At 39.8% G+C, this 27,590-nt stretch overlaps 1 protein-coding gene across 2 annotated transcripts in view; it reads left to right on the plus strand.

Moving 5' to 3' along the window:
* CDH13 (cadherin 13) overlaps positions 1 to 27,590 on the plus strand; it is a 459,552-nt gene that overhangs the window by 304,452 nt on the left and 127,510 nt on the right. For both annotated transcript variants that reach the window (XM_085589891.1, XM_085589892.1), the window contains exon 7: positions 13,418 to 13,596. In XM_085589891.1, coding sequence (XP_085446017.1) covers positions 13,418 to 13,596 — 179 coding nt within the window. The remainder of the gene's footprint in view (positions 1 to 13,417; positions 13,597 to 27,590) is intronic.

Here is a 27,590-nt window from a genome sequence, read left to right on the forward strand (position 1 = left end):
GAGGGCAAATGGCAACAGGGAACCCAAGGCAGGAGCACTTGTGTCTGCTCCCAAGTCCTGTTTGCCTTCCAGTTTACTCCAAACAGGGAAAAGAATGGCTGGAATGGACACCCACCTGTGGTGGTCCATCCAGGGCATCCCTCACCCACCTTCTCCCCAAAATACAAGCTTTCATTAAAGCCTGAGTTGAAAACTTGAATTTTAACTCTATTCAGGCTGAGGGTCGTGGAAAAGTACCCAGTGGAAAACTAGAGGTTTGAAAATTAGAAATCTCTTCCTGGCTCTTCTTTCTTAGGATGATTTGGCACTGACTGATGCTTGTTTTCTTTCTGCCCAAGAAGGAATATGTGCATTTATAAAGTATAAATATACTTAGCAAGCCTGTTACTTAATGACCCCATATTTGCACACAGCTCCACAAATCTTTATGATCTCTAAGTACCCAATTGCAGGCAGTGATATATTGCGACCTGTTCTGTGCTTAATTATTAATTTTACATTAAGGAGTTTCATAGTCAATATTTAGATGGTTTATGACGTACAGAAGCTTTTCCATGCTCGTATTTTCTTTGCAGGGACATAATGTAGCCCTTTCAGCACTAAATCAATTACACAGAGTTAAAACAACTTGATTTGCTGCTTGAGGTCCCTTCCCAACTAGATGCATCAATTTTAAGTGAATAAACCCAGGGATATCTTGGCCTGTTCTTAGCAGGAGTTGAGTGCCAGTGCAGGCTGTAAAGTTGTGCAGAGCAAAGATCCCTTCAGCCCTAAGCAGTCATGAGATGGGGACGGAAAGGCTTCTGGAATTTGTGGTACCAGAACAAAAGTACAGAAGAACCATTTTATTCTAACCCTGCTTTCCACTCCTGTAGTAATGGGCAGAATTAATGGGAGTGCCTCACATTTTTTAAGTGCCCTCTCAGAGTCAGATTTAACCCAGAATGAACCACTTGTAAAGATGCTTTATCTCACCTTTCCTAAATTTTTATGTTGGAATGGGATGAACTGCATTCAAAACTGCCAGCCCCTCTTTAGTGACTATAAAAAAGTCTGGATATCTGAGCCTAAAATGGTTGTAACTGAGTGAAAGTAATCACACTTGCTGAACTAAGTGATTTAATCAATGACTTAATTCAGGAAAGAATATCAGGATCCCTACTGAAAATATATATCACACGCCCCAAATTGTACTCTTGTTACAAATATGGATGGTTTTGAAACCTGTGATTTATACAAGATAGTTTCAAAGGCCTGTTTTAAAATCACAGAGCACACTCTTGCAGCATCTGAATCATTTATTAAATTCAGCTATCAGTGGCTTTAAAATATAATTTAACCAAAAAGATCATTTGAAGAAGGGCTGCAAAGACTTCTACGTGCAGCTACTTTAATCTCAAATGGGGAAAAAGGCAGAAAACAATTCCATCTTCTGTTATTACTCTTAGGGAATGAGCTGTGTAGACTTGATTTAAGGGCTGACCAACTTGAAGTGCAGATTTCCAGGATAACTGATGGTGTTTATCCTTCCTCCTGTGGACTCCTTTACAGTGGGAAGCTGTTGAGCTGGGTTCAGGAGAATTCATGAGGGAAGAATGAATCCTTTTGAAGGATATCTTTCCAACACATGCCTCATGATCCTCACTAAGGATTTGTTCCACGCTTACTTTGAGACCTTAAAATCAAATCTTCCACTTCTGCTTGTAGTTTTATAGGAATTACAGCATCTGTGATATGGTTTATCCAGAAAAGTGCAATGCACTTAATGCAATTCTCTGAATCAAGAACAGGGAGCAGTTGCCCAGTTTATTTATTGGGTCCAGCAGTGAAATCCATTATGAAATATTGCCCAGGCAGGGTGAATTTAAATAAATCCAACAGGGCAGACACTACGAGCCCAACCAAATAATTTATCCAGGACTTCAGCTGCAGAAGGGGGTGAAGAAAAACAAAACTCACCTAAAAAGATCCTGTATTAGGTTGGAAACACTTATCCCTCAGATAAAAAGTCTCAGATGTTTAATAGATCAAATAGCTGGGACTTGGTGATGAAATCAATACAAAGATGAAATAATACATCAGAATTAAGTGTGTGCTCTGGTTCCTGCAGAGGAAGATAGAAGCCTTGTGAGCTGATTGCCTCCTCATTAGGACTCCTGATTCTCCTTTCATTAGCACTGCTTTTGTCATATTGAAGCACCCTCGGCTCATCTGGTTAATTTTGGATTGATGTAGGTGCTGAGAGCCCCAGTTGCAGACTCAGGGGTAACAGGGCTGGCTGTTTCACTTATATTTCCACTCTGTAATTTGAGATTAAAGCACAACCAGTTCATTCATATTAGTTAACAGGCAAAGAGTAACGATGAGAACTTCCCAGGTGCAGTAATTGCTGAAGTCTGTGGTGCTGTGTATTCATAATCCTACATCCATATGAAAAATTGGATACTTGTGTACATTGCTGGTAGCAAGAAGAGAAAGGATCCAAAGTAGAAGAGGCACAAAAAAAAAAAAAAAAAAAAAAAGCAGCAAAAAAAGCACAGATCATCCTTTTGTTTTCTTTTTTATTTCACATAAAATGAAGTGAGAAATTAGGGAGATAAAAAGGAAATAAAGGCAATGTAATCCTGTGTATACCTAATACAGACCTTCAAGGTCAATCCTGTATTCCACAGCCTCACCTAAGATAAATCTTCACTTTAGTAATGCTGGACTGAATTAGATCAAGAGAAATTCTGGCCCCCTGTCTTAAGAACTGTTTCCAATTGGGGAAGATTGACCTTGCACTCATAGATCTTTTTAAAATGTAATATTATCACTTTTTAATCAGGAAGGATGCCAGGGTACCTTACTGGACATAGAAGAATAGTGCAAAGTGACTTCTATGAAGTAATGACGTGGTTTTGATTAAAGCCCACTGACACAGGGGAGTGTAATTGCTGCCTTTCTTATATTTGTAAGAAGTCAGTCAATTCCTTTACAAAATTAGGTCATTTATGGAATGAGATCTTCCATCTGTGAGTATGGCCCTTATCAAAAGATTATTGAAATCTGTGAAAATATTCCCTTCTTAGAAAAATCTCTCCATTCTGTTGTTGTTCTGGAACAAGTCCTAATGCAGGATATACACACAGAGTGCAGCCTGGGCTTCTTATTACCCAGTTCTCAAAGACTGTAATTTTTAGTGTTTTTTTAAAAAATAGGCACTTAGTGTCCATATATTACACTGCTTTACTTTGAGTTGGTTTTTTTTTTTTTTCCATTTGGAATAATTTGTTGTTGGAATTAAAGGAAAAATATTTTTCTTATTCTCATTATCAAGCATTATTAGATTTGCATATACTCCTGATTTAAAGCACACTCCTCCCTCCCTAGCAGTGCCCCAAGTTTCCTTTCCAAAGAACACTGCTGCTGTGAAAGGCTTGTGGGATAAGATATACCTGAGCTGTTTCAGAACTGGGAAGATCAGCTTGGTCTCCAAATTCAGAGTTTTCCTGGCTTGATGGATGTGAATTGGGCTCCCAGTGATCAGCCGTGTTTTGTTTAATAAGGGCTAAGAGAAGGATGTGTACTCGGTTCTGTTGCCATTCCTGTAAATACTCAGAATTCTAATTCTGCTTGACAGGCCTGGATGGAGACAAGGAGAAAGTGGCTTTGAAGTGAAAGATGGTCAGTTCCCTCCCAGAAGTTCAGAATGCAAATAATTGTCAATCTTTTTTTACTGACCCAAGCAAAGTCTCTGAAACCTCTATTTTCTTTCCTACATTTATCTTGATTAAGAATGCTACCCTGCTTAGAGGTTGGGAGAAACTGGATATTAGCTTCTTTTTCAGGGGAGAGAGTTAAATGATTAATCTAATTTTTTCCTGGTTTATTTCTTGGCATGAAGTTTAGGGGAAGCTTTCTACCACATTCAAGAGGTAATTTCTCATGGGTATTTCTGGATATGAAAATTACATCAGGCTTTATTTATTTGTAGAACTTTAAAAATTGCTATCTATTAACAATTTGCATTGCTCTGGCCAGAACTCTACCCCCCAGAAAAAGAGGGAAGGATAAAGAATGGGAAACTGTCGGGGAAAAGGTAAAGAAAAGCTAAAAGAAAACATCTGGATTATAAAACAGAAATAAGTGCAGAATATATATTTTTAGTAAGCTGTCTGCTTACCCTTGACTATAAAGTTTGCATCTGCATTTAAACAGCTTGCATACGCCTGAAATCAAATTTGAATGATTGCAGGCAATTCCAATTTTACATGGGACCTGGGAAAGCAGCAGCATGTGAGTTGTGAGCATCTCTGACAAACAGCTTCAGCTTCAGGGATGCCTGGTGGAGGCTGAGCTACAACAGAGACTGGATGGAGCTAAAGAATAAAGCAGGGATTTATTAAAGGATCTCCTCCATGGATCCACCTTGGGCAGCACAAGAGTCCAGCCAGGGCTGCACCCAAGGTGAACCAAAATGGTCCCAAAAATGGACTCAAGGTCTCTCACTTTTATAATTTCTGCACCATTGGCACCTTGGAGTTCATTGTCCCATTCCAGCTCCAGCCCATCAGTCCCACCCTGCTTGTTTTTCTCTCTCCAGCCCACGCTGTTTGTGCTCCTGGGCTGAGATTTGGATCATTTGTCCTTGGTGCCCAGCTGGAGCAGGAATTGTTTTGTCTCCTTGCTCAAAGCTCACCATCCCCCCATCCCCTCACACTAAAGCAGCACAGAATGTGAAAATATAAAAGCTTAACCTGAGGCATCATCAGGCAGTTCAAATCAAAGTGCTCAGTGACTGAGCAGGGCACCTTGGTGTCGAGTCTTGGGCTTTTTACCTCTGCTGCTGTAGTGGTTTTGGTTTGCTAATTTGAGATTTTTTTTTTGTTAATGTACTAATTATTGTGGTGGGTGTAGTGTTGGGTAATTATTAGTGTACTCACTAGAATGTACTTAGTAATTTTTTTTTTTTGTTGTGATACAGCATTAGGAGAAGGGTAAAGTAGGCTTGAAATTTTCAAAGGGTATAAAGAAAAAAAAATTTAATAGTAACTAGAAGAAAGAGTAATAATAAGAAGAACAAAACCTTGAGTACACTTCTCTTCCCCCTACAACATTTTCTTTCCTACTGACAAAGAAGCAAAACTTAAAATTTTAGTTAGTTTCCTACTTCTAAAATAGTCTTTCTTTAGTTTACTTATGGAGAGAAGTCTCTCTTGTTAATGTTATGGAGACTCTTCTACAGGAAAACAGTTCTTTTGTGGATCTCCACAAATAGCAGCTGCCTGGGGAAATCTGCAATTGTGAAATTCCTCCCATTCTCTGTAAGCTTTACCCACAGTTCTGTTTATGGTCCCTGTTAACTTATAGGATATTGTTCTAAAGATGAGTTGTTTAAATTTAAAGGTTTTTATTCTCTATTATCTCTGGCAAAAAGCTTCAGCTGCCAGGCAGCTCAGATCAAAGGGCTCAGTGATTGAGCAGGGCGCTTTGGGCAGGGGGTGTTGGGCTTTTTACCTCTGGTAAAAAAGGTTGATAAAGGCAGAGGGAAGAGCTCAGGAGTTTGGTTTGATGAGGGCAGAGGGAAGAGCTCAGGAGTTTGGTTTGATGAGGGCAGAGGGAAGAGATCAGGAGTTTGGTTTGATAGAGGGAAGAGCTCAGGATTTTGGTTTGATGAAGGCAGAGGGAAGAGCTCAGGATTTTGGTTTGATAGAGGGAAGAGTTCAGGATTTTGGTTTGATGAAGGCAGAGGGAAGAGCTCAGGAGTTTGGTTTGATGAAGGCAGAGGGAAGAGCTCAGGATTTTGGTTTGGTAAAGGCAGAGGGAAGAGCTCAGGAGTTTGGTTTGATGAAGGCAGAGGGAAGAGCTCAGGAGTTTGGTTTGATGAAGGCAGAGGGAAGAGCTCAGGAGTTTGGTTTGATGAAGGCAGAGGGAAGAGCTCAGGATTTTGGTTTGGTAAAGGCAGAGGGAAGAGCTCAGGAGTTTGGTTTGATGAAGGCAGAGGGAAGAGCTCAGGAGTTTGGTTTGATAGAGGGAAGAGCTCAGGATTTTGGTTTGGTAAAGGCAGAGGGAAGAGCTCAGGAGTTTGGTTTGATGAAGGCAGAGGGAAGAGCTCAGGACCCTCCACTCCCCTGGGGTAGCTGTGGCCTGGAGCTCAGCTGGCACTGACCAAACTCCTCTTGGGATTTGGGCTGCCTTTCTGCAGTGTTGGCCAAATGCATCTGTGGTGATGAGCTGCACAAACATTCTGGAAATTTCTCCACCTGACCTCTCAGCAAAGAAGCTTTGTATCTTTTTTGGGAATGCGCCTGCCTTGTTTTCACGGGGTTGATTTTCATGATGTTTAAATGTCTCATCTAGTCTCTGCTGTGATTTTCCTGATTGATTTCTAGTGCTAGTCAAACTCCAGAGAGAACGTGGGCCCTTTGTGTTTGTCATGCCTGGGGCTGAATCTGGCTCTTTGTATGTTGAATAGATATTCTTTCACTCATAAATCACTGCTCTGTCATGTCCGCCTGCTGCGAGATGTTCAGTGCATATCATCATTTACATTAAACCATTTACTTCAAGAGCGTGTGTTATATTGCCTTATGAATTATGTGATCTGACACATAAGATTATGTTATGAATTGGCACTTAGAATATTAGAACAGTGGGACATTTTATAGCTTATGGTCATGATCCAAGAAGTAATTCATGCCTTTTCTTAATAAACTTTGCTGGTCAAAAGGGAAACAGACATGAGAGTGTGACATATTTACTTAGGGAGAATCCTGGTCAAGAAAAAGTCTTTGGTGATTTGCTTAAACCTGCAGCCTGTTTATATCCAGAGGAAGAATTATTGGGTTTTTTCTGTTGCATCTCCATTGTCCTAAGTCCTCTTTTACTAAACTTGCAATTCCCAGTCCATCTAGAGAGACTGTAAATGAATAAAATGAAGGATTCCCCCTGCTGGAGGGGGATCAGTGATGAGTGGAACTGAGGGAGCTGTTGAGGGGAAGGCAGAGTTACAGGAGGTATGTTTTTGTGATCCCTCTAAAAGACATCATCCATTCAGGGGATGAACTTTTGGACAGTACCAGATAGGAAATGAGACTTCACTGATTTTACTCCTCATGCAAATACCTGTTTCATGCTATCTATAGTTTATAAGACAAAATTCTTTATGCATTTTTTCAATATTTTTTCCCTTTCTGTGTGCAAAGATGCACAAAGTCTAATATGTAGATTGTCTTGCTTGGGGTTAATGAATTTTATACAACACAAAGTCTGTGAAGGAGATCTTGGTGTTCTGAAAAAATAAATTACATTCTTCACAATTTCTTGTATCTGCGCAAAACAGAGGTAAATTTCAGTATGAATATGCTACCACAAAATGTCATTACATGGTGTGTACAGACAATAAACACAATTTGGGGATCCTTGGTGGGACTAACAATTTTCCATGTTTTCACCACACAGTTTTACCCTAAAGAAGGAAACATCCACAGCACTGCAGTCAAAATACAACACAGCAAAGTAAGATCCATGTCACATAACTCCAGTTAATGCAAATTCCCTCACTGACATGTCATAGATCAATGTCTGGCCTGGAGCAGAGAATACCTGAGAGCTCCTCACATTGTTCTCACAATGTGACAGTGGCTGCAGTGTGGCTGGGGACAGGACTGTGTATAAGTCATGTTCCAAACATCCCAGGAGTGAATAATTCATTCTGCTAAAGCAACTGTGCTGCTCCTGGGGAAAAAAGGTTAAATACCAGTATTGCTAAAGGTTGACCTGCCCATACATCTTCTCTGTTCTGTCATAACATTCAGCTGGGAATGTCCCATTATTTCTTATTCAATTTATATGCTTCTGACTGCATTAGCTCTCTATAGATAGTAACAATTCTTGACAATTCTTCATCTCTACATAATATTACTGAAGTTTCTTTTGTGTACTGGGAAAAGTTTGTTTATTATTCATTCCAGAGCTGACAGTTCACCAGTTCAGCCTTCCAGTCCTGCTGGCTGCAGTGCAGGGGCATTCCCAGAGTACTGCTCAATCCAATCTAGAGTATAAAAGAACCTGGCAGACATCTAAATAGAGAATGTGAGGAAGCCCCATGGTGGAAAATTATTGCCCTATGCAAATATAAGATATGCTCAAAGCCTGAACTCAATGATTCTTACTAAATGTCTTCTTTATTGAGCAGGGCCTGGAAGTTTTTAATGATACACATAATTGCAATTCAAATACCCTTGATTGGAGCCATAATACACCTTTCTTCTTACATTTGTTTTGCTCCCCTGGGGCTTTTTGTCTGAAGGTACAAAATTGTAATAAAAACACGTAATTAGTTTTGATGAGAACATTGTCAGGAGAGCTTTCTGCTTTGTTCCAGTTTCTGAAAGTTGGGCTCTAGAGATAAAGGTAACCCTCTTGATTTCCTCCTTCTTCATCCCATTTTTTACTCTGTCCTCCTTCTTGGGTTAAAATAGCCATACTTTTGGAAAATGCAACATTGTGCAACTGATTGTTATCATGTACAGAGATGCAGCTGAGCTTGTGGAGAAGGTGGAAACACAACTCTTCAGAGCAATTGAGAGAATAAGCCCTTCCCTTTCTGTAACAATGTAGAAAACATTTAATTTACTGGATATACAGTGGAGAACCACAGAAAGAGTTTTCTCACCTGAGAAAACTCCATGGTGAAGCTGTTGAGCTCTGTAACTCTCATAAGGTTAAAGTTTTGCAGTCCTTAAACTGGTTAATATTTTATTGTTGGTCTTCAAATTTAGTCTTAAGGCTGTAGGCTTGAGACATTTGTTCACATTTCATCAGGGTAGAGATAAGCCTCACTTCCACTCCTCTCCAGTCATTCTTTTAAACCCAGCAGCTGCATATGGTAAATAAATAAAAGTTCAGTAATAATGTTCTCTTGGCATCTTGGCAGAAAAAAGAAAAAAGAAAATGAAGGAAAATAAAAAAAAGAGTGAGACAGGTTATAGGAGGTTATTAACTAAATGCCAAAGAGATTTTCCCAAGAAATCCTCTATTCCAATCAGTCCAAAACTGTGCATGTGTTAAATTTTACTTCTTGATGCCTAAGGGGAGATTTTGCCAATATTTTCAAATAACCAACACATTGATAGAGCAGCCTCTGAAGCAATGGCCTGGGAGTGGGATCTGGGACTGGCCATGAGGAACTCTGGGAGGTGCAATGGGAGGTTCTGAGTGATTCTGGGATTTCTGAGTGATTCTGGAATTTTGAGTGATTCTGGAATTCTGAGCGATTCTGCAATTCTGAGCAATTCTGCAATTCTGAGTAATTCTGGAATTCTGAGTGATTCTGGGAATTCTGAGTGATTCTGGGAATTCTGAATGATTCTGGGAATTCTGAGTGACTCTGGGATTTCTGAGTGATTCTGCAATTCTGAGTGATTCTGGGATTTCTGAGTGATTCTGAGATTTCTGAGCGTCTCTGGGAATTCTGAGTGATTCTGCCCAGCAAGTGGGGCAAACAAAGCCTGAATATTGACACACACCAAGGCACGAGTGCAGCTTTCCTGGGAGGGTTTCCTCCATGGAAGAAGCTGCTGATTTTGCAGACATTCCTTCCCCAGCCTGATAAGTTTATATGTATTGTTTAACATGATAATGTAGAGAGCTGTTTTGTGGTTTGAAAGCCAGCTGCCTTTGATTGATGCCAGGAATGGAAGGATTTGTAAAATGACACTGAATTAGATGTAGTTAGTTTATGGGCCTGGGGAAATGAATCTTTTATGAAGAATAAAAGTTTATGATGAAGGAGAAATACTGAAGAAGTGTACATCTTGAATGAGGCTCTTTTGGGCTGGATGTCTGTTGCAGAGCCTTTCAAAACATACATTTGGGCCACCTTGCTTTTAAGAAGGAGATCTCTACATAACCATTATCCTTTGTGGTGGTCCAGCCCCAATTTATCATTTGTGTTCTCTCTGTGGACACCTCAATTAGGATAGGGAATTTCTTCCCTGGAAATCTAGTTATTAAACTTCTCCAAGGTCTAATATTCCAGGTGTATGTTTTAACTGGTGGATTAAAGTTCTTGTGGTTTTTGAGGCATCAGCCACAAAACGAGAGGTGCAGTTTTCTGTATTGATTCCCAAACAAAAACCAAACACAGCCTCTACTAATACATAACAACATCTAAAGACAACCCCACATTTTATGTGCATGTTTTACACATAATGAGAACTTATGAGAATAGAATAACTTTAAAATTAGATTTAAATTCCACTTTGATGGTAGCCAGAAACCAATGCCAAAAAACTTTTGAGAGAAGAAGCATAGAAAAAAAGACGTATCTAATTCTCTCCAGCTTTCCTCCTGGAGCTGGCATCTCTATGCAAAATGAATGTAAAATTCTGCTCGTCTGAGTTGCTGGAATTCTCATCTGTATGCACCAAAGGAATGATTGCAGGAACAAGATAATGGCTAGTGAGTTGAAAGGTTAAAGAACTGCAGCTGGCAAATCAGAGTCAGATTCAGCCATTGTGTTAAACCAGTTCTATGCCAGAGTAATGAGAGATTAGGGGATTTACATCAGATCTTAAAATTTACATGTGCCTTCCACTGTTTTATCATCAGAAATATTTCAGTAGGACAACTGTATAAATAGGATTTCTATTTGAATATCTATTGTAATTTTTCTAAATCTCTGCTGAGCATCAGCTCATTTAATAGATTTATAATAATAGCAACCTTGTAGTCATTCAAAATGTTTTCTGCTGTACTTGAGTATGGCATCATGTTAAAGTGCATTCCTCAGGAAATCATTGTGTACTGAAATCCATTGAATGTCACATGAACTTGGGCACTCTTAAAGATCCCTTGGAGATTTGCCTTAGTCCTTATTTATTTCACTGAAACCTTGTGATTGGGACACCCTTGTGAAACATGGTATCTAACACTGATATATTAAAAAATCTTCTCAAAATGTGATACATTTCTAAAAACAGCACATTATCCTGTACTTGTGAAAAGAGGGTGAATCTTAATTCTCCAAAAAAGAAAGCAGTTCTTTTCTTCTCAATCAGTCTCACACAAAGTAGGTGAAAATATCAGGGTTGGAATCTTGTAATACTGGAAAACATGGCATGGTATCCAGTGGTAAGCTTCTTTTTGAGCTGTCTGACCTTTAATCACTGCTGAATAAAACCAACATGCTGTCAGGGCTCTGCTATTTTCTCAAGGGGGTAACTCTGACCGAAGTAGCAATGAAATAAAACCTTTGAGAGCTTATATTCAAGGTCACTACAAGTAGAGGCAACACTCTGTACTGTGGGAACTACAACAAAAGAGGAAAAAAGAAAAGAAGAAATGTATCTAAACAAGCCAGTTGAGTTTGTTTAACAGTGAACGGGCAGTTGTTATATCAGTCTATAACTGAGGCTGGGTTTGTTTTTATTTTTACCATAATATTTCATTTTTATTTGATTTTTTTAAAATCCAAGACCTTCAGAAAGAAGACAAACTCTCTGTACACGAATGATAAATATTCCTGCTATTGAGGAACTTGCAATCTAATGTCTTAGGCCCTGTCTCTATCAAGTTTTACCCTCTTGTAGTAATTTTGCCACAGAAGTCTCGGTGAATACTGTAAACTGATCCTATGGTCTTACTGATCTATAAAAAAATGAAAATGCTGTATTTAAAATGTGGCGATCATGGTAGTTTAAAATAATACTTGTCCAGTCTGTGGGGAAAAGAGAAGGTGAGTTCCTAGAGAGGAATTAACCTGTAACAAAGAGTTATGGCTCACTCTGACACTGATTCACAGGAGATAATGGTGTCAGTGCAAAGTTACTTCAATGGAAATAGTGCAGATCATGGAATCTGATATTGCTTCAGTAGGGATTTTTAGGCCAAAGACTGGATCTCTTCCTAGATTTCTTACTTTATAGTTTGCTAATATCTCACACTAATCTGTTAACTTAACATTGATTCACTGTTGAAATGAATTTATTGATCATGGCTTTTTTGCTATTTGGTAGAATCTCAGCTCGATATTACCAGAAATAATCTTGCTGTGACCATTTATTATTTAGTTAGATTGCTTTCCAAACTAATGCTTACATTTACAATTACAGATGAGCTGATGAAGAAATCATTTTGGTCTAGGGATGAGCATCTCACAGTTCAGCCCAGGTGTCTCATTGTGCCCTTTCTTTGTTTCTCAGTGTACTGCACAAAGCTGATAAAATGCTGACAGAATTTTGCAGGCTGTGTCAGCCTCTGGGCTGCCTGTCTTGGGGGGTGGAAAATCCTTGATCCAGGGGTGCAGGATGTGCTCCCCTTCTAAGCACAGGACTCTTCTTAGATCCTCTCTCTAAACTGTGATAAAGAAACAGAATGAGGTTTTTCCTCTGCACAGCATTTAGGAACCTTTGCAGGGAATTGCATTTCCCTTATTGCAATCTCCAGCAGAACTGTATGCTCAGGAAATTTCCTTCAGCACTGGAAGGACAGTGGGGCAATAGAGATAGGGAGGCTTATTGGTGTTCATAAAATAAGCTCATAAATTTGTACAAATTGAAATTAGAACAATGTAGGTTTCAATAATTACAACATTTCTTATTGACAGACATGACATCCAATACATTTTGAACTGCAACACTTCACCAGGCAAATAGAGACCTGTTATTTCAGTATTGTTGTTTTCGTTGTAGCCACCTGTGGATTTTCAGCCTGCAGAATTAAAAGTGGAAGAGATATACCTGTAGTTCATTTAGTGAAATGCAATTACTATGGATGGCTTCAAAGCACAGAGATAAAGGGAATTTGTGCTAGAGCACACGAGTCTTCTATTGGCTGAGTAACAAGTCCTCACTCTCTGCAGCTCCTGAAAGGTGGCTGTGCTCAGGTGGGGCTGGGCTCTTTCTCCAGGAACTGAGAGAATCAGAGCACACAGCCTCGAGCTGCACCAAGGGAAATGCAGGTTGGATATCAAGAAAAAGTCTTTCATGGAAAAAGTGATAAAGTTCTGGAATGGCTGCCCAGGGAAGTGGTGGAGTCACCATCCTTGGATGGATTTAACCAAAGCCTGGATGTGGCTCTGGGTGCCAGGGTTTAGTTGAGGTGTTGGGGCTGGGTTGGACTTGATGATCTTGAAGGTCTCTTCCAACCTAGTAAAAAAAAAAAAAAAAACAACAACAAAACAAACAAACAAACAAACAAACAAACAAACAACAAAAAAAAACCAAAACAAAAAAACCCACAAATCAAAAAAAGTAGAGATAATAGGAATACAAGTGCAACCTAAGTATCAGGTGGAAGTGCTGAGTTTGAGAGGTTTTTGTGCTCAGTGCCTGCTGTGTGTGCCCCTTTCCCCAGGAACCAGATCAGGTGGAAGTGCTCATTTTGAGAGGTTTTTGTGCTCAGTGCCTGCTGTGTGTGCCCCTTTCCCCAGGAACCACGGTGATGCGCATGGCAGCGTTCGACGCCGACGATGCCAGCACGGACAACGCCCTGCTGCGCTACAACATCCTCAGGCAGACCCCCACCAAACCCTCCCCAAACATGTTCTACATCGACCCAGAGAAGGGAGACATTGTCACGGTGGTGTCCCCAGCGCTGCTGGACCGGGAGGTGAGTGAGCACTTGCCTTTCTCCAGTCCCACGTTTTAATGGTTGCGCCTCTAATCTTCTTCTGGGTGTTGTTGTGTGGGGATTCAGATGCTCACTTTTGAGGATGCTCATTTCTTTTAAGAATTTTTTAAATTTCTTACTTAGACCTAACATGTGCTAAGCTCTGATCAATGTTTGCAAATCTAGTAAATTTAGTAGTTCATGATTTCTGTGCAAAACATTTAGTGTTGTGTGGTGAGAAAGAAGATGTCAAGATTAAGTGGACTTCAGTTTAGAGTTAGTAATTGACACCCAGAGCTAATTGTGCATATAGTTCACTCTGAGATTATTAGTTTAGTGCTCTATATCTTTCCTAGAATATTTTTATGAGTGGACTTAATGGCCTAATTAGCTTGGTAGCCCATAGTCAAAATAAGAGGGGTAGGGAAGGAACAGGTAATTCTCAGGTGGCTTTAAGATGAATTGTCATAGTACCAAAATCTATGCTTATAACAGATCATTAACATTATGAGAGCATAAATTGATGGCAAAGAAAGCTTAGGTATGATCATTTCATGTTCAGAAGATAATAAACTAGAGCCAATCTGTTAAGCCAAAGGTTTAGATAGCAGAATATATAAAATCTTGGCACCAGAAAGTTACTCTATAAATCACAATTTCCTTTGATGAAGTAGCCCTGAGTGCTCTTAGATTCTTGGAGACATCCAAACTCTGTTCTTGCAGGATGTTTCAGGTGTGTGCTGTCTTTATTAGTTGATTAGACTCAGGACTGTCCATTGTTCTCAAGATTCAGCACATTATTTTTCATTTTACCAGGTGAAAATGCTGCCCATACACTTCCCTTTCTAGGTGGGTAGGGTTTTTCTACAGGCTTTTCCAACAGCAAATATTTCATGGGTGAATCAGAGATACCAGGCACCCAATGCAGTAAAACTAAGGATGAAACTAAGGTCTGGGACTGAATATCTGTGTTTTGAAGTTTAAAGAGCTTCTAACTTTATTCATGTTTGGGTGCCCAAGTGAAACCTTATGAATTCACTACCTTTTCTCCCCTCAAGTTTCCCTTCTAAATCCATAGTTTCAGTTCAGAACCTTTTTACTGTTTTCTAAAGACAGTTTCAGGTATTTTTATTCCTCATAGATAACCATTCCCCAAATTAAGTCAAATTAAGTCCCCAATTTAGTCAAAATTAGAAAATCAATGGAAGGGAATGAGCATGGCTGCTTTTCCCAGTGCCTCCCAAAGGTCACTGGTGATTTGTGAAATAATGATGTTGTCTCCATCCGTCAGATGGGGGTTATGGCTGGATAGTTTATCCTGAGAGCAGGATCTGAATTCCTCATGATTTTTAATAATCACCAATTCCATACCTTTACTTTAAAGGTGACATGACAAGCTGGGATCTGTTGAAATTCCAGAGCAATTCTTATTGTTCCAAATCTGAGTAGTTTACAAGCCGAAATGTGCTGGCTGTGTACAGTTTTAACACTAAAATTAAGCATGATCTGCAGTTAAAATCCAGTCTCACTTTGTCTGGTCAGAGGAAAGGCTTTGGGAAAATGGATGTTTATTTTTTCACAATCATCTTTGTGGGTTCAGCCTCTTCCCCTTCCTGCCCAAATGTCTTGAGTAGGAACTGGTGGTCAGGCCTCCTTTTTCAGATCTGTGGAATTGCCATTCATGGTCAAAGATGAATAACTTCTATTTTTAACCATAATTGCAGCTTTTAGAGACAAGCAGCCTCATGTTTTTATTCTGAAAAAAACCCTGGCTACCAATTTAATATTGATGTTATATAAATAACTTATGTATTTCTGTGTGGTTCATGAAATTGAATTATTATAAAAAATTGCCTGTGTGAGGTGGGGATGGAGGGGAGTAAAACGTGGAGGAGGAAATGTCTGAGTAGTTTAGGAGGAAGAAATGTCTGACTGGATTCCTGCTTGGGGAATAAGGTGTCTACACATCACCATATTTGGATGGGTGGCTTTCTGGAAAGGTGTTGGGCTGGAGGGAGCACCGTGTGCTGTTCCTCTGCAGGATAACTGCTGGTATTAATTCCTTTTTACTGGGAGCCTGTGTAAATCTTAAATGCTTTGGCCCCTTGTCACAATCTCACACAAAATGTGTTGTAGAAACACGGGAGGAAGAAGTGTTCTTTCCCCTGAAAGCCTTGCTAGAAGGTGTGAAACATAAACTGGAGATTGAGGACAAAATCCTCATGAAGGAGAATTTATGAGAATTTATCTCAGCAATTCTTATCTTTCAAAGCATGTTACAACACTGACTAAAATTACTCCTATTTTCCATCTCTATGTAACTTTTACCACTGCTTGGTCCTTCATGCTTTTGGGAGACACTTCACTGCATTTAAGACAAGTTAGCTGAATATAAATTGTTTTAGAGGTGGTTTTGGTCTTTTTTGTTTGTTTGTTTGTTTTTTTAAGTATGATTTATTTCATGTCTGTGCATCAGAGGGAGCAGGAGACTGGAGGTTTTACCCAGTGGGGGAGACTGAGATGTGGACATAGAAAATATCTTGCAGGTTTTGCCCACTCTGGATAGTCCAAATTGTTTCTCCATGCTTCAGCATTTTCAGAAATGGAGCTGTTGGCATAGCCTAGAAATTCTTGTTCCAGAGCAAAGAATCAAAATAAAGGCATTTACAGTAAAATTAAAGTTTGGACATCTAGAGAGCTCAGTCTTTAAATCCAGTGATGCTGATGGGAGAGCCTTGGTTTGCATTAGTAAGCATCTATGTTAACAATATTAGAGACCAAGATGAAAGAATACTTTTACTCCTAAAGCATTATCAGGGAAAAAAAAAATATTTCTAAGGAGATACTTTTAAAATAAAATCCTTCTGTCCTGTCTGCACAAAAAAGGGTGTGCAGGAACCCTCTAGACTCCATCCAGCAGGATGCTGAGGGAATGCTTCCTGCCTCCAAGGAAACAGCACAGTGAAGGATTTGTATTTATTCACCAGCAGATTTTTTTATTTATAAATTTTTTTAGATTCAAAATTGTTTCCAAAAGTGCATGATCCGGGGGGTTTAAAGCAAAACTCTGGTAATTTCTCAAAGAACATCCATTTTCATTTTCAGAAGGCAGGTAAGGACACATTTTTGAAGATTAATGCGGGTTGTTTTTTTCTTTTCTTGTGGGAGTTAGGCATCCTTGAATGTGTCAGTAATAAAGATTGAAGAGTGTTAGGGGGCAAATTATACCTCCAGGTATCCATTGGAGAATACATTTTGATTCATAAATTCAGAGGAGAAGGATGCCCTCCATCAAAATATATAGTCTAAATGACACGAAATAGAGCACAACAGGGAAAGAGAGTGAAAAAGCAAGAAAAACAGGGGGAGGGGAAGAAGTTGGAAGGAAACCTTGAGGAAATGTCTTAAATTTCAGGGATGGAGACTCCAGCTCAAAGTGACACTTCCCTGCAGTGGGAGGAAAATAATGCTCCTCATGTGCATAAGTGAAGAAAACACTTGTGGTCTTGTAGAATCAACTCTGAAATTTCCTTTATGGCTCAGGAATTGGGTTTTCTGCTTGCCCACAATGCTGTTTTCCCAGTGTGACCGACCCCTGTGCTCCATAGGAAAGCAACTGCGATTTGTATAAACTTCATGACTAAAGTACTAAAAGAAAGCTGTCACCACAGTTGCTTAAGTGAAATATTTACTCCTCACAGCTTGAGAAGTAACCTGCTTTTGCTTTTGATAGGAACTGCTGTGCTTAATTTGAGTTGGAGTTAAAAAATGGTTTGAGCTGTCTGCTGCACGCTGCTCTGTGTGCTGGCACACGTGGTTTTAAGCACCTTGAGGAAACCAGTTCAAGTGTTCTGTGGATGTGAGAGACCCTGGGCTAGACTGGGGTTTGTGAAATGTTTGTTCTGCTGTGAGGTTGATACTGGTGGCCTTCCACAAGCTCAGGAAGCAGCTGCTGTGTTCTGTGACCATTTGAACCAATCTTGGGTCATCAATCTGCCATAAATACTTTTCCCTCTCTTTATGACTTGCAAGAATGGAGCTGAAAGCCTTTAGCCATGAACTGTGAGAAAGCTGGAGTTGCACAAGCAGCCAGTGCTCATGTTTGGGTGAACTACCCAAAATAACAAAGATGGTTTGGGGTCTGGAGCAGCTCCCTGGTGAGGGGCGGCTGCAGGAGCTGGGCCTGGTTACTCTGGAGAAGGGAAGGCTGAGAGAGGATCCCATCAATCCTTACAAACATTTCCAATGTGGGTGCCCAGAGAATGGTCCCAGACTCTTTTTGGTGGTGTTCAGCTGCGGGACAAGGAGCAATTGCCATAAAATTAAACGGAACAAGTTCCACCTCAATTATTCCATGAGGAATACTTTTCCCTGGAGGGGGCAGAGCACTGGAACAGCTGCTCAGAGAAGGTGTGGAGCCTTCTCTGGAGACATCCCAACCCCACCTGGACACTTTTCTTGTTGAATGGAGCAACATTCCTGCCTTGGCAGGGTCTTGGACTAGACAATGTCCAGAGATCCCAACCCTATTTTATGACTCTGCAACAACTGGCTGAGCCTCCCCCTTAACCAAAGGCTCTTAAACCACACCTGCAGCAAAAAGCAGAGTAAAACACCCAGACAGTGCCTCTTCTGGCTGGGAGGGATGCTTGTCTGTCCAAGTTTTCAATCCATATTCAGCAGCACAGTGCTGGTGTGGAGCAGGGGCAGAAATGTTCTTTACAGCATGGAGCAGCTCTGTTGGCAGGAGTAAATCACAGAGCTCAAGTCCAAAGGGCTCAACTTCTCTGAAGGGGAAAATAGAAAAATCTCGTCCACTTCTGCATGTGGACACCACCCTTTTTATTAATATTTTCCCTTTTGGAGATAGGTGTCTTAAGCAGTCAATATACTTATTACCTACTCGATCTAAATGCAAATGCTGAACCAACAGTGCACTCTCATTTTTAATGAAAAGATATTAATCTTTTCAGCAAATGCATTCCACATTTGATCTTCGTATTAACCTCTAACATATTCATATTTACAGCAATTGTAGGAAAACATATACCTTGGAGCATATCAGCTCTGAGTTGGAATAATTGTATCATTTTGTCTTGTCTTCTCTGACAGAATTCCCACTTGCACACCTTTAACTTGTTTTGCAGTATGCAAATTCCAGAGCTGAACCTCAGTTTCTGTGGTTTAAGGGGTTTTAGCAATAGATACAGCAATATCTCATATTATTTTCTGCTTAAAATACAAGATAAACAAACTATTCACAATTTCCCCTTGATTAATGCATTTCTTACATTCTGGTTTCTGATGCTTGTAAACATAAAACTCATGGGCCTTTGGTCTCTTTACAGAGAATATTCCACAGCCCATTATATCTGAAACATTAGAAATGGAGAGAAAAAAAATCTGCCAATTATAATGTTATTTATAGAAAAATTGATAGAGAAATTATAAGTGCTTCTTAGCGAGATGTAAAATCATATTTAAAGTTAATTTTATGATGAATATTTTTGTATTTGGGCTCAAATGCCTGCAGTGAGAAAAAAAAATCTTAGTTTACCAGTAATTTTTAGTTTGATTCCTATTATATTTTTGATGAGAAAGCTCATTAACCTGTTCTTGAATCTTGAAAGAAGCTGCACAAAGAAGAAATAAAAGTCAAAATTATATGTCAAAATATGAGTAGTATGGTTCATGTTACAAACAGGAAAATCTCCTATTGAGAGAACATCAGAGGATATGTCTGTTCATTAAAAAACCAAATCTGCTCTGTTTGAAGCTGTAGTGGTAGAATTCCTACAAATCTTTCATGTAATTTTTAGATAATTTCTAATTTCATTTAACACATAGCTTGATAGTTTGATTAAAACAAAAAAAAAAAAAAAAAAAAAAAAAGAAGAAAATGTTCTGCCAATAATAGACCCAGAGTTTCTTTTCTGTAAAAATCCATGGGGGATGAACATATCACATCAGGGAGCCATTCCAGCACCATGTTCCTGTCTCCTCCTGGGCAGGGAATGCAGCCCCCAGACCCGAGGAAGACAAATCCCTGCATGAAGAAACATCCAACACGGATGTTCTACCCAAACAGAGCACGAGGTGTGAGAATCCACTTCTGCAACAAAGATGAGCAAACACATTTGCTGTCTTTGTGAATGGACAGCTCCCTGCAGAAGCTGCTGCTTGCAGTCCATGTTTTGCTTTTACCTTTTTTCCCCTGGAACAGCCAAACCCTCTGGAGATGCCCCAAATCCCCACCTTGGCCCCTCTGTGTCTGTTCAGTCCTGAACTCAGGTTTTGTGGGAACTCAAAATGTCCCTCAGACATTTTTGGATGTTCCGGGCCCAGGTCAGAAGCATTTGAGACCCTGGCAGGCAGCTGCAAACAGCTGTGATTTTGGGTTTGAACAATGGAATGATTTACCAACCTTGCAGGAAGAACAAGTCACAAAAGTTCAGATATTATAGTAGAAGTAGTCACAAAGTAGAGGGAAGAATTTTTGAGTGCTGTACAGGGAGGTTTGGTTTTGTACATGGGGGTCAGAGAGTTTGAGATGGATTTGGGATTTGGGACAGTCCTGTCCTCCCTCTTTCTTCTTCCTCACCTCCATGTTCTTGGTGATATTGGCACTCACAGATTGGTTTAGAGTAGAAAAGCACCATTTAATATAGGTAATAGGCATTGGGGAAAAACTGTAAACATTTAACACGTAATGTACCATATAAAAGATAGAAAATCACCATTTAATATAGGTAATAGGCATTGGGAAAACTGTACCCATGTTACACGTAATGTACCATATAAAAGAGAGCAGCAGCCCTGGTGGGGAGAGAAGAAGCAGTCGGGGTCAGAGAGGATGTCAGGGTGTGTGTGTGCCTCTGCCTGAGCTGTGAGCAAACCACAGCAGCCCAAGGAGAAAATCTTTTAGATAACTTGCAATAAACTGCCTTGAGACTGGACAACAGAGACTGCTGAGCCTTTTTCTGGAAGCATGGGTTGGAGGAGAAGTTTTTCCACCACACGGAGCCACTCCTGACCTAGGGTGGTCTTCGACAAGGTTTGTTGGGAAAAACTTTGCAGGTGGAATGCTTTGGCCATCACAGCCCCCAGGGCATCCTCCTGCAGCCCTGCTGGCCAGCACCCACCCGTAGGTGCTCTTTTATGGTTTCACCCCACACAATCTGGGGGAATTCCAGGTCAAACTCTTTAACCTGGAGCTTGCAGGTGGGATAAATCACCACTTAAAGGCAGAGCTTCTGCAAGGACATTTCCTTCCTCTCCAAGGAATCCCAAGGTATCTCGCAAAGGAATATTTTTCTTGTTTTGTGAGTATTTCCCTCTGACAAGGAAGGAAGGAGTAACATTCCTGGTTCTTCATTATGATCTTGGATTTATTTCTTAGGTGACCTACTGGCCTTTCATTCCCCTAGTGTGTTATGCACTCAGGGCATTCTGAGCTGTTGATGGCTCCAACCATTATTTTAACTCTCATAGTTTGCTTCCTGTGCAAATCTCCCCCGTTTCCCACAAGATGATGTGAATATGATTTTTCAAACCTGCAGCTCTCTGTAGCTGCACTAAGCAATATTTATATTCTCCCTCTGATGTTTTGGGTTAGGAGTTTGGGTATCACTACCTCCTGTGGCAGATAGTTTGCTGATCCTCTAGAAATGTCACTCATCCAAACATCCTGAGCTTCCCTGACACTGATGCATTGCAGAGAGATTTAAAAAAATATCATCCTCGAGGCACTTACAAAGAGTGACACAAAACATGATATCTGCTGCCCACATATTTTGAATAGAGGCTGATAATGGAAATGTCTTTTTTTTTTTTTTTTTTTTTTGGTGAAAGTTTTTTTATTTAAAAGGAAAAAGATAGGAATATTAGGTTTATGTATGTTGAGAAGTGAAAAATCCCACTGATGTCTAAGAGGGGGAAAGAAGTGGTGGACTTAGGATAAAAAAAGCCTCCAGTTGCAGGTTTTGCAGAGGAGCTGGTTAATTGCTAAATGCTGACACAATCTGCTAGAACTAAGAGCACTAAGAGATGATCTTCAATGTTCATCTATGACTGAAGATAGTAAAACTTAGAAATTCCAGCTTGAAGACAAACCACATATTTTGTTGATGTTTGGGGCAGTGGTTTCAGTTCAGGGAGAGAGATGGGTGAGTACCTAAACAGAAAACCAAAAATTAATGTTATCCATGTAGACTAAGAGGTGCCAAAAGGTGAAAAAAATCTGAAAAGCACTGGCAGTGTTTTTTCAGCCTTTGCTTGGGGCCAAGGAGTACAGCTCCAAAAGATAGAAGGGCTTCACAATTGATTAATCCAAATTTTTCCTGAAAGTTTCCAGTTTCTAAACAGTTTTTGCTGGCTGGATAAGATGAGCTTGTGTAGAGGTAGAACAATTAATGCTTGGAAAGAAACTTTGGATATTTTATCTTTAAAGTCTGACTTTTTAACACAATTATCAGTACTTTCAGAATGCTCAGAGAGAGCAGAAGAGAGCAGAAAGGAAAGCATCTGAAAGTGCTCAGCTTACAACCAGCATGAATCAAGTAGAGTTAGCACTGAAAATGAATTATTTCAAATAGGAATAATTGCTTAGTTTGGTGGAGTTGCAGCTTGGAATACTTGGGACTCAACAAGGGTTACCCCAGAGATGCTGGATCTGATTTTTTATTTTCTTTTAACATGAAAAGGGTATCTTCAAGTATGAAGGTGGTTATTTTTAGTTCTGCTAGGATAATTCTAATTTCCCAGTGTGTTATTTTGGGATAATTCCTCTCGCACCAATGGGATTTTATTTTTGATTCCCCAGATGTCATCAGACAACAGACACATCTTTGTCATTTCATTTTCACTTTCTTTTATCTTTCGTGTTTCCTTATGACTTTCTATTTTTAGAGTGCATGTAGCAAAAACCATTTAAAATATTCTGGTTTGTAGGAGATTGTATCTTAATGCCATGAATTGGGAAATTTCTTTCTCTCTAAATTCTACCCAAATTTAGCTCTCTTTTGTGCTGCAGTATCTAATTATAATAGCATTAATTAAATGTGTGTGTGTGCTCAACTTTTAGTTTTCAGCCTATACTGTAGAGTTTCACAACACTCTATTCAAGGTTAAAATAAACCCCTATTATTCTGCATGGATAACATTAATTTTTAGTTTTCCGTTTCTCTTTCAGTGTATCAACTAAAAGGTAATTTGAGAAGGCAGAATGTGAATAAATATAATGAGTTGTTAATCATATTCTCCTCTGCTTCTCTTCTGGACTGGAGGATCCACTGGTGTTCCACTTGCAAAACATTCACAGAACTTTTTGCCTGATTGTTTTTAATTTTTGTATATTAAACAAATCTCAAAAATTGAAGTCTTAATTAAATGGAACACCCTAGTGAGACAGTGGCTGCCTCTGAGTCTGTTTTCACTTGTAAATGTTGTCCATTACACCCATATTGTGTCCAATGAAACCCTTTAGAAGCTCCAAACCTAAGGCATAACTGAAGACATTCAATGTCTTCATTAATCCAATGTGGTGCATTAGTGTAGACAAAAAAGTTGCCTTTATTTCTGTCCATTCTGTGTTTGATGCAGCTGGGAGCTCCCCGGGTGATGGATTTCCCCTTGATGAAGGATCTCTGCATCCCCTGTCAGTGATTCCAGGGCTGCTCCTTGTGCCCCAACTCAGTTTTTTGATGACTTTTTACGGTTTGTAACGCCTTGTGAGGGCTGACCTAGAGCAGAGGCTGGGCAGAGTCACAGAATAAAGCAGGGATTTATTAAAGGATCTCCTCCATGGATCCACCTTGGGCAGCACCAGAGCCCAGCCAGGGCTGCACCCAAGATGAACCAAAATGGTCCCAAAAGGAACCCAAGGTGAACAAAAACGGTCCCAAAATGAACCCAAGATCAACCAAAATGGTCCCAAAAGGAACCCAAGGTGAACCAAAACGGTCCCAAAATGCCCGAGCGCTCCCGGGGCTCTCCCTGGGATCGGTTCTGCTCCATTGGCACCTTGGAGTTCATTGTCCCATTCCAGCTCCAGCCCATCAGTCCCACCCTGCTTGTTTTTCTCTCTCCAGCCCACGCTGTTTGTGCTGCTGGGCTGAGGTTTGGATCATTTGTCCTTGGTGCCCAGCTGGAGCAGGAATTGTTTTGTGTCCCTGCTCTGTGCACAGAGCTCAGCATCCCCTCATGTGAAGCCCAGACCCACACACTAAAGTAGCACAGAATGTGAAAAATATAAAAGCTAAAACCTGAGGCATCATTTGCTTGTGACATCTTTAGCTTGATCTCTCTTGTGCTATGGCTTTTGTTTTCTTTTATTCTTTCCTTTTTTTTCTCCCCTCAAAGCAAACTTTTTTTTCCTTGAGAGGAAATCCATAAAGCATCATTCTCCCTGCAGAACAAGTACGAGCTGGCTCCTTGGAGACCAGAGATAAATCACTTTTAATGGAAGATATTGCTCAGAAAAGTAATTTGTAAGCATTTTAAGTTTGTGCCATATTATCCCACCATCCCCAAACAGAGACCTGAGTCTAAAATACTGAAATATGAATTCTACGTTGCAGGCTGATGGTACAGGGAGCAGCATTTATGAATGGTGACTTTTCTTCTTTGGCACACAACATCTGGTATCTTCATAATGTTTTGCCTGACACTGCTCATTTAATGTTTTTAAGAATCCTGGACCACAACCTGTCATAGATGAGATGGTTTCAGCATAATTATTGAATATTTTTGCCACTTATTTTTTCTTTATGGTATTTATATTGGGATGTTGCCCTGCATAAACATTAAAAGTAGATTTAGACCAGACAACACTCACGCTGCAGGTGAGATGTGTGTGGGGTAGTGTCATGGCAGGGAGACTTCCAGTCTTTGAAATGAGAAATAATTCCATTGAAATTCCAAAAATCATGGAAATGGAATGGGAAATAATGGGAAAATAATTAATAGGAATTGGCAATAATTAATAAATGGGAAATATTACAGCTTTAAGGAACTGCAAAAGAAAAAAGGCCCAGAATCTGTCCTTTGCTTCCACAGCAAAGAGAAATAGTAAATTTTTCTCCAAATGTATTTCAACTTAATAAACATCTGTCTTGTATATTTAAAACTGCCATTTCAGGATTGTAATTATATCATCTGAAAATAAGTCCTCCTCAAAAGAGAATTGAAGTGACAGGCTGAAGAAAATGAAACATGACGTTGCTCGTTCTCTTTTCGTCCTAGAGCTAAAATTTAAATTAATTTTCCTCTTCTTGTCAGAAGGTATTTTAATTGGAAATCACTTTTGATTGCAGTTTTCAGAGAGGAATGGGATCCTTTCCATTGTGTTTTTCAGTGTCTTCATAATATTTTACTAAATTAATCTTTGCAGATAGTTTAAATAGTTGATAGCTGTGATGGTAATTCTAAAGAAGGTTAAAAAACCTGAGATAAATGTAAAGATTCTCACTTTTATTTTTTTGTTTCTTGGCACCTTTGTGTTTGTTGCCATAGTTACCTGCTTGTTGAGAGAAATGAATATTTGATAGTAGCAGTAACTAGACTGTAAAAATTAGTTATGCTGCTTCAGTTCAATTTAGGTTTATCACACTTTTTTTTTTTTTTGCAGCTGAATTTTCATTATAAATGTTGAAGGAAAGTTGTAGAGTCATATTCCTCTGGGAGCTACAAGTATCTGTAGCCCTCTAAGTTCACCCACACTCATTCCACAGCCTTCTGATGAACTAAAAAATCCTAATTAAATTTTCTTCCAATATGCATCAATTTTCAGTTTTCAGACCTCTTCTAATGGGAGCTTCTTCTATTAATATCCAAATCTAAATATCACAGAGGACAACAGTGGGCATTCCATGGCCACCACAGGGGGTGGCTTCTTGTGCTGGAACAGTGAGAGGTCAAATTACAGGAGTTTGGCCTAATCTCTCACTCCTGAATTATTTCTGCTTCGCCAAAATCCTTTTTGACACCTGACTCAGCCCACACCAGATAGTGGAGCCCCACAGAGCTCAGGAATGGCTATCCAGGCAGCAGTTCAGGGGAAGTTGCATGTTAGAGAGGAAAAGGATCTCCAGAAAAATAAAAAAAGAATGTGTGGTTTAATGAGAAAAATTCCAGGAGTGAAGCAGTTGCTACTGTGGCATTTACCTCAGCACTGGCACCTCGCTGCCTGCACTAAAACCTTTGGCACAAAGGGTGACTTGAGGAAAAAATTATGCTCTGGGTCGTGTTGTCATGCAGGGCTGTCTCAGGCAGAAGTGACAGAAATCGTGTTGGCTGCTTTATCTTCCCTTACTCTAATTTCTCTTGTCTTAGAAATGTCTGAATTGTCTCGGTGTGCTTTAATGTAGCCTTGATAAAATGCATAACTCATGGAAGAGACAAACCCAGGGGAGATCACAATTTTCCCAGAGGATATCTGCCTTTCCAGTGAACCACGAGAGAGATGGAAAGTGCTGAAACGAGGGAGAATTTTCAGGAGAATTTGTCAAAAATGCACTTCTCATATCTGGAAGCCCAGAGATTTCCACTAATGGGATTAACTGCTTGAGAAAACGAGGGAAAGGCAGGAAAATCTGTGCTGGTGGTACTAATGGTGTGATTCAGGCTTCCTGAGGTAACCAGAAAGTTGTTGCCATTGATTTTCACCTGGGAAGTTGCAGCAGGTCCAAGGCAGCTGCCGGGGGGAATTGGAGGTAGCAGGGTTTTTGCTGGGCTCTTGACTTCTCACCATGGCCTAATTGTAACATTAAGGCATCATGTTCCTGCCTTAAAAGAGAAATAATCACCAAGTTCTGCAGCCTGCCAGGCTGGAGGGTAGCACCCTGGGACAGCAATAGGTAAAAGCATTGCTTTTAGCAGTGTGAGGAGTGAGAAGATGGTTCTGAGAGCTTCCAAGGAGAAAACAGTGGGATTCACTTAGGAAAGTCCAGAGCTTCAAAACAGATTTGTTTTTTAGTGTCTGTTTTTCTTTTTTTTTTTTTTTTTTTTTTTTCCTGTGAGGCATAAAAAGGTCTAAGTTTGATCAGAAAGTTTTAGAAGCTGTTACGAGTTTGGCTCTGGCTGTGCCTGCACTGGGATGGAGCCATGGGGCTGAGCAGAAAATGTGAAGTCTCTTCTTGCCAGCCCTTCCCTTCCCCATCAGGATAATCCTCTTTCCCTCTCCCAGCTTCCTGTCACTGCTGTACAGACTTTGGTCCATTTAAGTTTTTCTTTTTTTTTCAAGCATGGTAGCTTACTTATTAACCTAATATAAAGTTTGCATTAAACAATGAGGCATAGAAATTTCCAATGTACTCCCTACCTCCCAAAAAACCCAATAAAACCCCCAGAACACTGACAACAAGGCCCTTCTTCCCCAGCCAACATGGGAAGGAATTTCTTTCTTACATGGAAGAAAATTCCATTAGCAATATCCTCAAGCCTTCAGGGGATTTGCCACTTTGCCTAATTCGTTAAGGGCTCTCTGAGTTTTTCAGAAATGTCTTCAGGTAAGGGGAATTCTTCAAAACTTCAGTTCTTTGGGTGCACCAGATGTAGGGAGGATTTGAAATTTATTGTCTAAAAAGGATCTTTGATGTATTGTGAACATATAGATTTATACATATGTAAATCTATATACGTGTTTGTGGTTGGCTCTTTGTGCTTTTTGGTTTGTTTGGGTTTTTTTGGTTTGGGTTTTTATTGGTTTTTTTTTGTTGTTTTGTTTTGTGGTTTTGTTTTTTTTTTTTTTTGCTTGAGAATTCTTTGAAAGATATTTTCTAACTGGCCTGCCTTTAATTGGAGAATGGGACATGGAATTTCATATGGTTTTGCTTTTATCAGCATAAAAAGTCCATCCCATGAGATGGAAAGGTGCAGGTGGAGTTACAGCAAGCTTGTACTAAAGCAGCTGCCAGTGGAGTCTCTCAGTTTGGTTTGAGGAAGGAAGTAGTATTAAGAAAAAATCATAATTTATATTGTGTAAATGAACAGAAATT

Source organism: Lonchura striata, chromosome 11 (assembly GCF_050655825.1).
Source record: "Lonchura striata isolate lonStrDom1 chromosome 11, ASM5065582v1, whole genome shotgun sequence".
NCBI classification, from domain to species: Eukaryota; Metazoa; Chordata; class Aves; order Passeriformes; family Estrildidae; genus Lonchura; species Lonchura striata.